This window comes from Schistocerca americana, chromosome 5 (genome assembly GCF_021461395.2).
Source record: "Schistocerca americana isolate TAMUIC-IGC-003095 chromosome 5, iqSchAmer2.1, whole genome shotgun sequence".
In the NCBI taxonomy this organism is placed as follows: domain Eukaryota; kingdom Metazoa; phylum Arthropoda; class Insecta; order Orthoptera; family Acrididae; genus Schistocerca; species Schistocerca americana.
Window position 1 is genome coordinate 441,894,152 of NC_060123.1, and position 16,407 is coordinate 441,910,558.

The 16,407-nt window shown below is 39.9% G+C and overlaps 1 protein-coding gene across 1 annotated transcript in view; it reads left to right on the forward strand.

Moving 5' to 3' along the window:
- LOC124615295 (COP9 signalosome complex subunit 2) overlaps positions 1-16,407 on the forward strand; it is a 95,989-nt gene that overhangs the window by 50,479 nt on the left and 29,103 nt on the right. The window contains exon 7 of the mRNA XM_047143081.1: positions 7,668-7,858. Within this exon, the coding sequence (XP_046999037.1) occupies positions 7,668-7,858 (191 nt within the window). The remainder of the gene's footprint in view (positions 1-7,667; positions 7,859-16,407) is intronic.

A 16,407-nucleotide genomic window follows, 5' to 3' on the forward strand; every position in this document is an offset into this window, starting at 1 on the left:
TCCCTTACATAAAGTTATTTCTACAATAGAATATTTATTACTCTAGTTCATTTAAGAAACTGATATATTTTTCAGAAGACGCCTCTCGTACCTATGACGAGTGTGCATGTGGAGTACTAATAGAATGAACCTGTGGGTCAGAAAAAAACTAAGATATTCTTTGATTCTTGTTTTGGATATTGTTGTCTAAAGCTTTGCGTAGTAATTCTGCCACACGAACTCTAATTGTTACCTAAACGGTAAATGGTTTGCTGGTTTTACCGCTCATCGGCTTCTTTTACAGAGGTGCGCTTCCTCTGTTACGGTATTATTTTTTGCGTTGGATCTGACTGCGGGACAGTCCACCGCAGAACAGTGCTGTGCAGTCTCTCTCCCTCTCCCTCTCCCTCTCCCTCTCCCTCTCCCTTGCTCGCTCGCTCTTATGCCGACACTAGCGACACACGGTCGCGGATGGGGCGCCGAACTACACTGCCTGGTGCCTGAGGGGTGCGGGTGCGACAGCCGGGCGCAATTCTTGGATGAGCCTGGCTTAACATGTCATTACCCCCCTAAGTCTCCAGAGACTTCTGCAAATGCATAGATTTGCAGAAGAAAATTCTGCAGTTTTTGGCCAAAGCGTTTTTTGGAAAAGAAAGAAGGGAAAAAAACACACACACACACACACACACACACACACACACACACACACACACACACAGAGAGAGAGAGAGAGAGAGAGAGAGAGAGAGAGAGAGAGAGGCATAGCAATCAAGATGGTGCCGCCATGCTTAAAATATAACTGTGTATGGAGACAGAAACCCATAGGAAACTAGGAAACAGTTTTCTATGCTCATGCCTCTCATTTGCACCAAGGGAACTGCTATTGTTAGATTATTTTGTTCAGAATACTAGATCAGAAAAAGTTTTCATAATTATAAGGTGAAGGAAGAGATTTAAAGACATTATGAAATTTTTTCACTTCGGTATTTTGGAACAAAGTTCAATAAGATTCAAAGCAGACAGCTGTACTTTGATTTCAGTTGTTTGAAATTGTTTCATTGAAAGTTATTCCCTGCTTTACAGTCTTGGATAAAACCTCAGAGTTGAGAAATAACTCTTTCTTACTAGGACAAGAAACTGATTTGCACAGTACATAGCTCCTAAGCCAGATAAATTTGGGATCAAAATTTGATTAGCAGCAGATGTAGACATTAAATCTTGTTCAATGAATTTCCATTACTGGAAATCGATAATTTCGTGTGTCGGTGGTCTGGGACATGTCTTTCAATTGCACCCCACTTTGGTGACTTGGGTGTCTCTAACCTATTCCATTTATCTGACTGGGAAAATGGGACCTGCAGTCTAATGCAGAATCTGAACCATGTGTCATTTCTGGTGAATCTTCATGTCATTGAGAGGTGAAGGCTAGGCTAAAGACACAGGAAAAAAAATCCAAAGTCTGACTACGATTTGATCCCACAGTGTTTCAGTTTTGAGGTGCAAGCTATACCACTAGACCACCAGGCCCAACTTGGAAGTGGACAAACATTGACCAGAGGATCAAACACATTCTGAATACATTTGCAATGAAGCTTATGGCATCATACCTTAGATGTGGATAGAATGTGACACCAGAAAATGTTTTCACATCTTTGCACATCACTGTTACATCTGATAACAATGGCATAATGCTAGTGAATTGTTTGGGTAGAGAAATACCAACATCTGGTGGTAGTCAGGTCCTCATCATCCTCCTCCTCCTCCTTTCCAAAGATTGGTTTCATGCAGCTCTCCATGCTGGTTTATATTGTGCAAGTCTCATCTCTGAATAACTGCTATAGCCTACAACCATTTCAACCAGCTTGCTGTTTCCATGCCTTAATTTCCCTCAACACACACTTTCCTTCATGCATCAATATGCGGTCTATCAACAGATTCCTCCTCCTCCTTCTTCTTCTTCTTCTTCTTCTTCTTCTTTTTTTTTTTTTTTTTTTAAGTTGTGCCATAAATCCCCCCCCCTCTCTCTCTCTCTCTCTCTCTCTCTCTCTCTCTCTCTCTGTCTGTCGCTTCTTCAATTCTGTTCGGTACCCCCTCATTAGTTACTTGATCTGCCCATTGTTCTACAGCACCATATTTCAAAAGCTTCTATTCTCTTCTTATCTGAACCACTTATCCCCCATGTTTCACTTCCATCAGACAGCTACCTTCAGAAAAGACTTGATAACTATTAAATTGATGTTAGATGTTAGCAAATTTCTTTTTTTATGAACACTTTTTGTGCTGTAGTCAGTCTGCATATTATAACCAACACAAGTTATTTTGCTGCTTTAACAGTAAAACTCATCTACTAAATTTAGTGTCTCATTGCCAAATCTTAACTGCCCCATCATTGCCTGATTTAATTCTACTACATACTATTACCATTGTTTTACTTTTGTAGATGTTCAGCTTATTACCTTTCTTCAAGACAGTGGCCATCCAATTAAACTTCTCTTCCAAGTCCTTTGCTTTCTGTAATAGAATTAAAGTGTCATCAGCAAACCTCAAGGTTTTTATTTTTTCTGCCTGAACTTTAATCCCCCATCCAAATATCTCCTTGGTTTCCATTGCTGCCTGCTCCATCTACAAAATGACCACTGCTTCTTTCATGCCTTTCAGCTCTTATGGTTGCAGTCTGGTTTCTGCACAAGCTGCAAAGACAACCTGTCATTCTCTGAATTTCATCCCTGCTAGCCTCAGATATTTCAGGAGTGTATTCCAGTCAACCTTGTCAAAACCTTTCTCCGAATCTACTAATGCTATAAACATATGTTTGCCTTTCTATACATTTTCTTCCTAGATAAGTCATAGGGTTAGTATTGTTTAGCATGTTTCTATATTTCTCAAGAAATCAAGCTCATCCTCCCTGAGTTCCATTCTTCTGGAAATGCAAGGGTTGTTTGAAAAATTCTTGGAACAGAATAGAAGAAAAAGTACTTACATCACTTAAACTTTTTATTTTTAAATGTATTCTCCTTGCAGATTAATGCACTTGGTCCAACAGTGTTCCAGTGCCTTGATCCCATCTCAAAAATGAGTTTCCTCCAGGCCTGCTAAATAGCTGTCAACTTCGGCTATCAGTTCTTTGTTTGAAGTCAATCTTTGCACACCAAGAAAAATTTTCCGTTTTTGGAAGAGATAGAATTCTGATGGAGCCATATCAGGTGAATTAGGCAGGTGTAACAACAGTTCATACCTTAGTTCATGTAATTTTGTCATGGTGATGGCACATGTTTTTGATCCAGCGTCAATAGTCACGACACCGACCTTGCAGATAATTTTTTTAATTTCTAATTCTTCAGTTAAAATGTGAGATCCCCTTTCAGATGACATGTGGCAAGCGTGAGCAATTTCACGCACTTACAATTGACGATCCTCCATGACCATTTTGTGCACTTTTGCAACAATTTCTGCAATAGTGACATCTTGGCCAACCACTGCGTGGATCATCATCTAAGCTCTCCTGACCGAATTTAAATTCATTTGTCCACTTCGCGACAGTTGAATATGAAGGAGCAGAGTCCCCCAGTATATCCTGGAAATTGGCATGAATGTCCTTTGCTTTCATACCTTTCTTTACAAAGTACTTAATCACTGCTCGAATCTCTCTCTCTCTCTCTCTCTCTCTCTCTCTCTCTCTCAATCTCTCTCTCTCGCTCCCCCCATTTTTTCCCCCCTCATCTTCGCAAATCACTACACAGGAACAACAGAAGAACCACATCACCACCACAGCTCTCTTCCAAGAGCATTGACATGACACGCTTTTACAGGCAACAGTACAATGAATATCGTGTAAACAAGTTGTTGCGCTAGGGCTGACCTCTCGTGGTGATTCCGAGAACTTTTAAAACCACCCTCATAATTCATATCAGTATTTTATGAGTGTGACTTAGTAAAGTGATATTTTGGCAGTATTCATACCGGTCAACACCTGCTTTCTTTGGAATTAGGATTACTACAATCTTCTTGAAGTCTGAGAGTATTTCCCCTATCTCACATATATTGTGCACCATGTGGAATTATTTTGTCACGGTTGGCTCCCACAATGATCTCAATAATTTTGTGGGATTGTTGTTTATTCTATGGGCATTGTTTCAAATTAGGTCTTTCAGTGCTTTGTCAAATTCTTCTTGCTGTTTTGTATCTCCCATCTCTTCTTCATCTGCTCTCTCTTCTCTGTTCATAATATTGCCTTAAAGTTAATTTCATTTTACAACCCTTCTAGATATTCCTCCTGCCTTTGTTGCCCCTTCTGTGCTTAGTGTACTGGCTTGCATCTGAGCTCTTGATATTCATGCAGCTGATTCCGTTTCCTCCAAAGATCTCGTTAATTTTCCTATTAGTGGCATCTATGCTTCCCTCAGTTATACATACTTATGTAGTCTTGCATTTCTCATCTAGCCATTCCTACAACACCATTTTGCACTTCTTGTCACTTGTTTTTTAAATGCTATATGCCCTTTTGCTGCATTGTTGTATGTTCTTCTTTTGCCAATTAAATTAAATGTCTTGTGGGCTAGCCAAGAATTTCTACTTGATTTTTTTTTTTCTTTTTTCCCCCCATTTGCATATTTGGTCCTCTGCTGCCTTCACTATTTCATCTCTCAAAGCTACCCATTCATCTTCTGTTTGTTCCTTACCCCTATTTTTGTCAGTTGTTGCCTAATACTGCATTTAAAGCTCCAAACAACCTCTGGTTAATTTCATACCTTCCTGCAATTTCTTCGATTTTAATCGTGCTTCATAATCAATAAATTATGGTTTTGAAATCTCTCTCACTATTATAATATCTACCTGATACTTTCAGATGTCGACAGATCTCTTCCATGTACACAGTCCTCTTTCGTGGTTCTTAAACCAAGTGTTAGTAGGGATTAAGTTATGTTCTGTGCAAGACTCTGCCAGAAGACTTCCCATTTCATTCCTTTCCTCCAGTTCAGGTTTTGCTATGAATTTTCCTTCCCTCCTTTGTTGTACTATTGAATTCCAGTCCCCCATCACAATGAAATTTTTGAATTATGTTAATAATTTCTTTTATCACTTCACATGGTTTTGGCATATAAACTTGTACTGCTTTGGTGTGTTGTGGCTTATGTCTCTTGGCTGTGAAATGTGTTAACTACACTGTTCCTAGAAGCTTACCTACAATCATATTTTTCTATTCATGATTAGACTTTTCCTTCATTACCCATTTTGGTTTTATATTTATAACACTCAATTAACGTATTCTTGCAATCACAGTTCACCAATTCCAACTGTATTCGACTTCAACCTATCCGTTTTCCTTTTTAAATTCTCTATCCTACATACCTAATTAAAGTATGTACATTTCATTCTCTGACCCATAGAACTGCAGATTTGTATAACTTAATAAGAACATCCTCCTGAATAGTCCCCACCTTGAGATCAGAATATTTTGTCCAAGAGGCTGTCATCATTATTTAACTGTACAGTAGAGCTGCATGCCCTTGGGAAAATGACAGCTGTAGGTTTCCTTTGCTTTCAGCCATACCAACATCAGTAAGAACCTCGAAAACACCACTATATGAAATTGTTGTTGTGAAACATGGAGAGAGTCGATTCTTTTATCAAGGCAGGAACATAATAAAACACTCGTTCTCAATAAAACAAAGTATTGAGTGTTTACAGGGTATTTGGAAATTCCTGTTTCAAACTTCTATGACTTGTAGAGGAGAGTGAGTACATAATACTTTGAATAGGGACCCATGTTCAGGAATGTACAGTTTCCGTTCCACAATGGTTTCAATTCAGATGTTTAATTCATCCACTTCTGCTCGGGGAATTGAATTAGGCATGATGCAGTGAAACTATTACGTATGAAATGTAATAAAGCATCCATTTATCACTTAAGCACATCTGTTTGTGTTTGTGTTGACACTTAAACATTACACATTTACATTATTCCGAAACAAAACAAAACAGGACACTGCATACCATACATACAGTATGAGCTTTGCAAACTGTCTGCTCACATGTAGAAAGCACGCAACTCACTAAATTTAGAGGGCTTGGGCTCACAGGACATTTCTTTAGAAATCATGAAAATGTTTTTTAGTGGGGGGGGGGGCGGGGAGGGGGGGGGGGGGGGTTCATTTTACAGGACCCTCATGGAGGACAGCAGTGGTAGGCATAGTTTAACCTTTGCTTCTCAATTAATGTAATTTTCCTCATCATCTGTCTCTAAAACTTGGAGAATATGCACTGAAAGCGAATGTAGCTTAAGTTGTCTCCAAAAAGTGTGACAGATTTGTGCTGTATATAAACAGTTTTAAGCACCATGTATTCAGATCCTGGTTACTTACATGAGATGATTACTTAAAATGTGGTCTGTACTCAACAAAAGCTGTAGCCTGTAAACTTAACATTCAATATGTAGGCCCCTGTAAACCCCCCCCCCCCCCCTCTCTCTCTCTCTCTCTCTCTCTCTCTCTCTCTCTCTCTCTCTCTCTCTCTCTGTGTGTGTGTGTGTGTGTGTGTGTGTGTGTGTGTGTGTGTGTGTGTGGTTTTTTTTTCTCAGTGAATTAGTGTCGTAGATTACTTATTTCACATAGAAGTTTGCGTACTGTCTCTTTATTTATTCAATGATAATGAGACTAAATGGTTCGAATGGCTCTGAGCACTATGGGACTCAACTGCTGAGGTCATTAGTACCTTAGAACTTAGAACTAGTTAAACCTAACTAACCTAAGGACATCACAAACATCCATGCCCGAGGCAGGATTCGAACCTGCGACCGTAGCGGTCTTGCGGTTCCAGACTGCAGCGCCTTTAACCGCACGGCCACTTCGGCCGGCTAATGAGACTAAATTCTTTCGACAAAGTTGTTGTGTCTTTCAAGGCCATGTGTTGACAGATTGCCTGTTTGTTTCTGGTTTTGGATCTTGCTCAACATTTAATGATTTTCCTGGTGTTTTACCAGCACAGGTGACCGGCATTGTTAAAGGTTCACTCCTCATTGCTGTTGCTGGACTGGAGCCAAGCGTGCAGGCAGTTTTTGTATGTACCGGTTGTGCCAATCCCCGAGGGCTTTTCCCTGGCTGTTGCTGTTGTGATACTCCCTGGCTTATGTCTTAGTCCCAATAAAAAGGAAGAAATCCTCGAGGCAAATGATTCTGGATACTTTTGCTACAGTGAACAACTATCGAAGGTAGCTGGGGAAAAATGATAGTGGTAATGGCCAAGAGAAAGCTCCCAGATGTTGACACAGCGGGTGTGTGTAATCTCCATCTGCAGGCTTGATTCTAGTCCACCGCTAGGAATGTAGAAAAACCTTGTGACATTGCCAAACTCTCATGCTGCATAAACATTGGGAAACCAGTTGAACAAATGTTGGCTGAAGACCCCAAGACAGAAGCCAATAGACAGTTTGTCTGATTCTTTTTGATTGGGACATCAATATTATAGAGGTGTATGTTTTATACATATTAGAATTTAACATCCACAGAAATCATTGTGGATATTGTAGCTTCATCTCTAAAATGAATGTATCAATATAGCTCAGAGTTTGTCATCTAGGTACTGTTAGATAATTGTTCCTGTACTGTGCATGAAAAGGATATGCTGTATCTGATATGATGCATTGTGTGTTCTGTTCTGAAATTTGTATTAATTGTGACTTCTGTTTGCAGGCTTATGAAATCTGGAATCAATCCTTTTGACTCCCAAGAGGCAAAGCCATATAAAAATGACCCAGAAATATTAGCAATGACCAATTTAGTTTCTGCATACCAAAATAATGATATCAATGAGTTTGAGACCATCCTCAAACAGAATAGACGGAACATAATGGATGATCCATTTATCCGAGAGCACATTGAAGGTATGTTGATTTTTCTTCTTCTTCATACATGAAAAGTACATATGTTTTGAAAATATTCATGCTGATATCATTGCTTGAATGTAAGTATTTTGTAGCATTTGATCCCTAAAAATAAATTTATGACAAAAAGCAACTTCTCTGAAGTCCATCCCAAATCCTGTATCATATCAGTAACACTCTCTCCCCTATTTGGATAATACATAAGTGGTGCCCTTCTTTGAACTTTTTCAATGTACTCCATCAACCCTATCTGGTAAGGATCCCACACCACGCAGCAGTATTCTAAAAGAGGACGGATAAGTGTAGTGTAGGCAGTTTCCTTAGTAGATCTGTTACATTTTCTAAGTGTCCTGACAATAAAATGCAGTCTTTGGTTAGCCTTCCCCGCAGCATTTTCTTTGTGTCACTTCAAATTTAAATTGTTCTTAATGGTAATTCCTCTTGTAGTTGTCTCATCAAATATTGTTCATATTTTACTTTCTTCATTTATTTGATGCAAACTGTTACATAGCCACTGTTTTGAATATCATGTTAATGTTAAAATGCAGCACCACCACACACTCAAAGATTGCATTTACTGTATGTTCTCTCAAACACCTCCATTTTCCTGCATTTAGTTATTTCTGTTTGTCTTACTGATATTGGTTAAGTTCCTTAAGTATTCTGTAGTTACACTGATAATTGTTTCTTATTTTGATTGGTTTGTGTAACACTCTCCATGTTTCATACCTCCTGATGTAGCCTTGTCTAGTACTAATTTTATTTTATCTTAATAGTTTTGTTCATTAATAGAAAGTGTTATGTAAGCATGCTGTTCCTATTTTGTGTTAAAGATTTTCCTGTCTACTCCAGTCTTATTTATTTACTGTTCAATTTTTACTTTTTCATTGCATTGCCACCACACTGTCAAAGATGTTACTGTATGTTTGTGCTTCAGTCCAGACGTGTTACTTCTCTTCCAATGTTGTTTGCAAACATTGGAAGAGAAGTAACATGTCTACTCTGTAAATCCTCCCCATGAACCATGGACCTTGCCGTTGGTGGGGAGGCTTGCGTGCCTCAGCGATACAGATAGCCGTACCATAGGTGCAACCACAACGGAGGGGTATCTGTTGAGAGGCCAGACAAACGTGTGGTTCCTGAACAGGGGCAGCAGCCTTTTCAGTAGATGATTGACTGATCTGGCCTTGTAACAATAACCAAAACGGCCTTGCTGTGCTGGTACTGCGAACGGCTGAAAGAAAGGGGAAACTACAGCCGTAATTTTTCCCGAGGGCATGCAGCTTTACTGTATGATTAAATGATGATGGCGTCCTCTTGGGTAAAATATCCCGGAGGTAAAATAGTCCCCCATTCGGATCTCCGGGCGGGGACTACTCAAGAGGATGTCGTTATCAGGAGAAAGAAAACTGGCGTTCTACGGATCGGAGCGTGGAATGTCAGATCCCTTAATCGGGCAGGTAGGTTAGAAAATTTAAAAAGGGAAATGGATAGGTTAAAGTTAGATATAGTGGGAATTAGTGAAGTTCGGTGGCAGGAGGAACAAGACTTCTGGTCAGGTGACTACAGGGTTATAAACACAAAATCAAATAGGGGTAATGCAGGAGTAGGTTTAATAATGAATAGGAAAATAGGAATGCGGGTAAGCTACTACAAACAGCATAGTGAACGCATTATTGTGGCCAAGATAGATACAAAGCCCACACCTACTACAGTAGTACAAGTTTATATGACAACTAGCTCTGCAGATGACAAAGAAATTGAAGAAATGTATGATGAAATAAAAGAAATTATTCAGATAGTGAAGGGAGACGAAAATGGGTGACTGGAATTCGAGTGTAGGAAAAGGGAGAGAAGGAAACGTAGTAGGTGAATATGGATTGGGGCCAAGAAATGAAAGAGGAAGCCGCCTGGTAGAATTTTGCACAGAGCACAACATAATCATAGCTAACACTTGGTTTAAGAACCATGAAAGAAGGTTGTATACATGGAAGAACCCTGGAGATACTAAAAGGTATCAGATAGATTATATAATGGTAAGACAGAGATTTAGGAACCAGGTTTTAAATTGTAAGACATTTCCAGGGGCAGATGTGGACTCTGACCACAATCTATTGGTTATGACCTGTAGATTAAAACAGAAGAAACTGCAAAAAGGTGGGAATTTAAGGAGATGGGACCTGGATAAACTGAAAGAACCAGAGGTTGTACAGAGTTTCAGGGAGAGCATAAGGGAACAATTGACAGGAATGGGGGAAAGAAATACAGTAGAAGAAGAATGGGTAGCTTTGAGGGATGAAGTAGTGAAGGCAGCAGAGGATCAAGTAGGTAAAAAGACGAGGACTAGTAGAAATCCTTGGGTAACAGAAGAAATATTGAATTTAATTGATGAAAGGAGAAAATATGAAAACGCAGTAAATGAAGCAGGCAAAAGGGAATACAAACGTCTCAAAAATGAGATCGACAGGAAGTGCAAAATGGCTAAGCAGGGATGGCTAGCGGACAAATGTAAGGATGTAGAGGCTTATCTCACTAGCGGTAAGGTAGATACTGCCTACAGGCAAATTAAAGAGACCTTTGGAGATAAGAGAACGACTTGTATGAATATCAAGAACTCAGATGGAAACCCAGTTCTAAGCAAAGAAGGGAAAGCAGAAAGGTGGAAGGAGTATATAGAGGGTCTATACAAGGGCGATGTACTTGAGGACAATATTATGGAAATGGAAGAGGCTGTAGATGAAGGTGAAATGGGAGATATGATACTGCGTGAAGAGTTTGACAGAGCTCTGAAAGACCTGAGTCGAAACAAGGCCCCGGGAGTAGACAACATTCCATTGGAACTACTGACGGCCTTGGGAGAGCCAGTCCTGACAAAACTCTACCATCTGGTGAGCAAGATGTATGAAACAGGCAAAATACCCTCAGACTTCAAGAAGAATATAATAATTCCAATCCCAAAGAAAGCAGGTGTTGACAGATGTGAAAATTACCGAACAATCAGTTTAATAAGCCACAGCTGCAAAATACTAACACGAATTCTTTACAGACGAATGGAAAAACTAGTAGAAGCCGACCTCGGGGAGGATCAGTTTGGATTCCATAGAAACACTGGAACACGTGAGGCAATACTGACCTTACGACTTATCTTAGAAGAAAGATTAAGGAAAGGCAAACCTACGTTTCTAGCATTTGTAGACTTAGAGAAAGCTTTTGACAATGTTGACTGGAATACTCTCTTTCAAACTCTAAAGGTGGCAGGGGTAAAATACAGGGAGCGGCAGGTTATTTACAATTTGTACAGAAACCAGATGGCAGTTATAAGAGTCGAGGGACATGAAAGGGAAGCTTTGGTTGGGAAGGGAGTAAGACAGGGTTGTAGCCTCCCCCCGATGTTATTCAATCTGCATATTGAGCAAGCAGTAAAGGAAACAAAAGAAAAATTTGGAGTAGGTATTAAAATCCATGGAGAAGAAATAAAAACTTTGAGGTTCGCCGATGACATTGTGATTCTGTCAGAGACAGCAAAGGACTTGGAAGAGCAGTTGAATGGAATGGACAGTGTCTTGAAAGGAGGATATAAGATGAACATCAACAAAAGCAAAACGAGGATAATGGAATGTAGTCGAATTAAGTCGGGTGATGCTGAGGGAATTAGATTAGGAAATGAGACACTTAAAGTAGTAAAGGAGTTTTGCTATTTGGGGAGCAAAATAACTGATGATGGTCGAAGTAGAGAGGATATAAAATGTAGACTGGCAATGGCAAGGAAAGGGTTTCTGAAGAAGAAAAATTTGTTAACATCGAGTATAGATTTAAGTGTCAGGAAGTCATTTCTGAAAGTATTTGTATGGAGTGTAGCCATGTATGGAAGTGAAACATGGACGATAAATAGTTTGGACAAGAAGAGAATAGAAGCTTTCGAAATGTGGTGCTACAGAAGAATGCTGAAGATTAGATAATGAGGAAGTATTGAATAGGATTGGGGAGAAGAGAAGTTCGTGGCACAACTTGACCAGAAGAAGGGATTGGTTAGTAGGACATGTTCTGAGGCATCAAGGGATCACCAATTTAGTATTGGAGGGCAGCGTGGAGGGTAAAAATCGTAGAGGGAGACCAAGAGATGAATACACTAAGCAGATTCAGAAGGATGTAGGTTGCAGTAGGTACTGGGAGATGAAGAGACTTGCACAGGATAGCGTAGCATGGAGAGCTGCATCAAACCAGTCTCAGGACTGAAGACCACAACAACAACAGCAACAACAACTCTGTAAACGTCTGAAGATGGCCTTGTAAGCCAAAAACCAGCTAACACAATATAAAAAAATATTGTTGAACAAAAGCAAACTGGTGCTTTTCATTTATTATAATGTTGTTCCACCAAGAACCGACAGAAGATTCTGTTAACATGTATTCAGTTGAATTTAGGGCCTTTAGATTTGACTGATTTATCATGTAACCAAAGTTTAACGGATTCCTTTTAGCACTCGTGTGGATGACCCCACACTTTTCATTATTTAGAGTCAACTGCCAGTTTTCAAACCATGTTTTTGTTGTTGTTGTTGTTGTGGTCTTCAGTCCAGAGACTGGTTTGATGCAGCTCTCCATGCTACTCTATCCTGTGCAAGCTTCTTCATTTCCCAGTACCTACTGTAACCTACATCCTTCTGAATCTGTTTGGTTTATTCATCTTTTGGTCTCCCTCTACGGTTTTTACCCCCCGTGCTGCCCTCCAATGCTAAATTTGTGATTCCTTGATGCCTCAGAATATGTCCTACCAACCGGTCCCTTCTTCTAGTCAAGTTGTGCCACAAATTTCTCTTCTCCTCAGTTCTATTCAGTACCTCCTCATTAGTTATGTGATCTACCCATCTAGTCTTCGGCATTCTTCTGTAGCACCACATTTTGAAAGCTTCTACTCTCTTTTTGTCTAAACTACGTATCGTCCATGTTTCACTTCCATACATGGCTACACTCCATACAAATACTTTCAGGAACGACTTCCTGACACTTAAATCTATACTCGTTGTTAACAAATTTCTCTTCTTCAGAAACACTTTCCTTGCCATTGCCAGTCTACATTTTATATCATCTCTACTTCGACCATCAGCTATTTTGCTCTCCAAATAGCAAAACTCCTTTACTATTTTAAGTGTCTCATTTCCTAATCTAATTCCCTCAGCATCACCCGACTTAATTCGACTACATTCCATTATCCTCATTTTGCTTTTGTTGATGTTCATCTTATATCCTCCTTTCAAGACACCGTACAGATATCTTTTCTAAATCATTTTGCAATTTGTTTCGATCTTCTGATGACTTTACTGGTTGATGAACGACAGCATGATCTGCAAACAGCCTAAGACGGCTGTTCAGATTGTCCCCCAAATTGTTTATATAGATAAGAAACAGCAAAGGACCAATAACACCACTCTGGGAATGCCAGAAATCACTTCCATTTTATTTGATGACTTTCCATCATTTACTACGAACTGTGGCCCCTCTGACAGGAAATCACGAATCCAGTCACATAAGTAAGATGATATTCCATAAGCATGCAATTTCACTGCAAGCTGCTTGTGTGGTACAGTGCAAAAGCCTTCCAGAAATCCAGAAATACAGAATCGATTTTAAATCCATTGTCAGTAGCACTCAACACTTTGTTCGAGTAAAAATCTAGTTGTGTTTAACAATAACAATGTTTTCTATATCCGTGTTGTATGTCAGTAGATTGTTTTCTTCGAGGTAATTCGTAATGTTCGAACACAATATACATTTCAAATTCCTGCTGCATATTGACGTTAATGATATGGGCCTGTGATTTAGTGGATTACTCACACTAACTTTCTTGAATATCGGTGTGATCTGTGCAACTTTCCAGTCTTTGGGTACAAATCTTTCTTCGAGTGAATGGTTGTATATGATTGTTCAGTATGGAGCTACTGCATCAGCATTCTCTGAAAGGAATCTGATTGGTATACTGTTTGGACCAGAAGACTTGCTTTTATTAAGTGATTTAAGTTGCTTCACTACTCCGAGGATATCTGCTTCTATGTTACTCGCGTTGTCCGCTGTTCTTGATTCAAATTCTGGAATACTTACTTCATCTTCTTTTGTGAAGGCATTTCGGAAGGCTGTGTTGTCAAATTAAACTGTCTAGTGGGTGAAAGTACTGATCCTTGCCATATTCCGTGACAGTCTTGATTTGCACACCCCCTGCTTCCCAAAAGAATGTCTTCGGCTTCATAAGAAGCATCTTTGTCAGCCATATGTCATGTGTGATATGCAGAAATGTACTTATTAACAGTCAGTGTTCAGTTTCTGTAAGGAAAGTTTAGAATCACCTGTGTAGTGATACCTTACTAGCCTAGTAATTGCACATTTGTCTTTAGTTTGTAGTAAATTTGGTATCATCTTTTCTACTGAAGAATGGAAGTTTCATTCTCATAACCATTCACCCGTGAACTATGGATCTTGCCAAGACTGGATGGTTTGTGTACTTCAGTGATAAAGATAGCCAAACTCTAGGTGCAACAACAACAGAGGCATATATGTGGAGGGGCTAGATAAACCTGTGGTTCATTTAGAGGGGAGGTCTTTTCAGTAGTTGCAGTGCCAACAGTCTTCATGATTGACTGAGTGTAGTCGTGTATCATCAGCCAACAAGACCTAAGTTGGTACAGCAAACGCATTGTTGGGTTTGACCTACCATTTCTCCTCTAAATTTTGCAGAAATGTGGATCATTTGGGGAAGGTCACCCAACGTGATGTACATTCCACCTTTTGTGCCTTCTTTCTTTGCACCCTTCCATTCTGGCAAAAGTAATACACTGAAGAGCCAATGTGGTAACCATCACTCTGTGTGTGTGTGTGTGTGTGTGTGTGTGTGTGTGTGTGTGTGTGTGTGTGTGTGTACGTGCGTGTGTGTACGTGCGCGCGGGTTCATTGGCGCAGCACGTAGTGGTAGTCATCAAGTACCTGTATCAAGTGGCCGCACAGCCCCAGCAGTATCATCTGTAGGAAAGGATAATTACAATGCAGAGTGATGTGGCAAACATGACCATGTGGCAGTCTTTCCTTCATGCTTCTCACATGGAATCTACGATTTTCTGTCGACTTCGCACTGGTCACACTTGGCTGATCCATGGCCACATCCTATGACATGAGAATCCATCCCACTGTCAGTGTGGTGCCAACATTGTACTGGACTGCCCCAATTTGGTCACCTTGTGGTGAGACCTAAAACTTGCTGAAACCCTATCTCTGGTGCTAGTGGAAGATGCCAAAGTAGCTGATTTGGTTTTACATTTTACCCTTGAAGGTAGTTTTTACTCCTGTTTCTGAGGTAGGGCACTTCGGCCTCATTGGCTGCCTGAGGTATTGGAGTGGTGTCGCACCATCTGCTCTGTCTCAGAGGTCCCATCGCTGCCATTTTTCATTTGCTCATGCTCTTCGTACCTCCGTAATTCTTTTTATTCTTCTACATCTGTCGTTAGATTACTGTCTTGTTGTCGTTGCTCTTTTTCCTGAGATTTTATCAACTCATTTGAGTAGTTAGTTTTGTTTTGGCATTTATCAACTAGTTTGCATTGTTAGTTTTCTTCTGTTAATGGAGAGTAAGGAACCACTGTTTGGATGCAAAGGGTGCATCTCCCATCACATATGGTATCTCGGTGGCCTCTAGCTGCTTTCTGGGTGGAGAAACTCTCCCGCCTTTGTCCTCTTACTGCTTTCTCCCTTCTACTTGCTTCTATGTGTTGGTTATATAGGTTCTCAGTTAAAGTTGGGTTCATCAGGATTTGTCTTCTGTGTCCTTCCTTTCTGAGGCCTCTTTGTGGCTTGACACATATAGAAAGGAAAGACTGATGGCCTTGTAGTTTGGTTCCTTTTAATCCCACCAATCTTGCACGTAATATTCTGAACGTAAAATAGTTCCCATTCAGATTTCCAGGTGGGAACTGATCAAGAAGATATTGTCATCAGCAAAAACAAAACTGTCATTCTGTAGATCGGAGCATGGAATGTTAGATCTTTAATTGGGTAGGGAGATTAGAGAATTTAAAAAGTGAAATGGACAGGTTAATGTTATAGTGGGAACTAGTAAAGTTCGATGGTAGGAGAAACAGGACTTGTGATCAGGTGAATACAGGGTTGTAAGTACGAAATCAGATAGGGATAAAGCTCTAACAGTGATCAGAAAATAGCAGTGCAGGAAAGGCTCTGTGAACAGCATAGTGAACACATTTTCATAGCCAACACCCACCGCAATAGTGCATGTTTATACACCAACCAGCTCTGCAGACGATAAAGAGATTGACAGAATGCACAAGATAAAATAAATTATTGAAATAGTTAAGGTAGATGAAATGTTAGTTGTGATGGGTGACTGGAATTTGATAATTGGAAAAAGGAAGAAAAGAAAAATAGTAGTAAACGGACTGGGGGAAAGGAAAGAAAAGAGGAAGCCACCTGTACATAGCATCATTTAACCATCACTAACACTTGATATATGAATTGTGAAAGAAAGTTGTATATGAGAAAGAGACATGGGA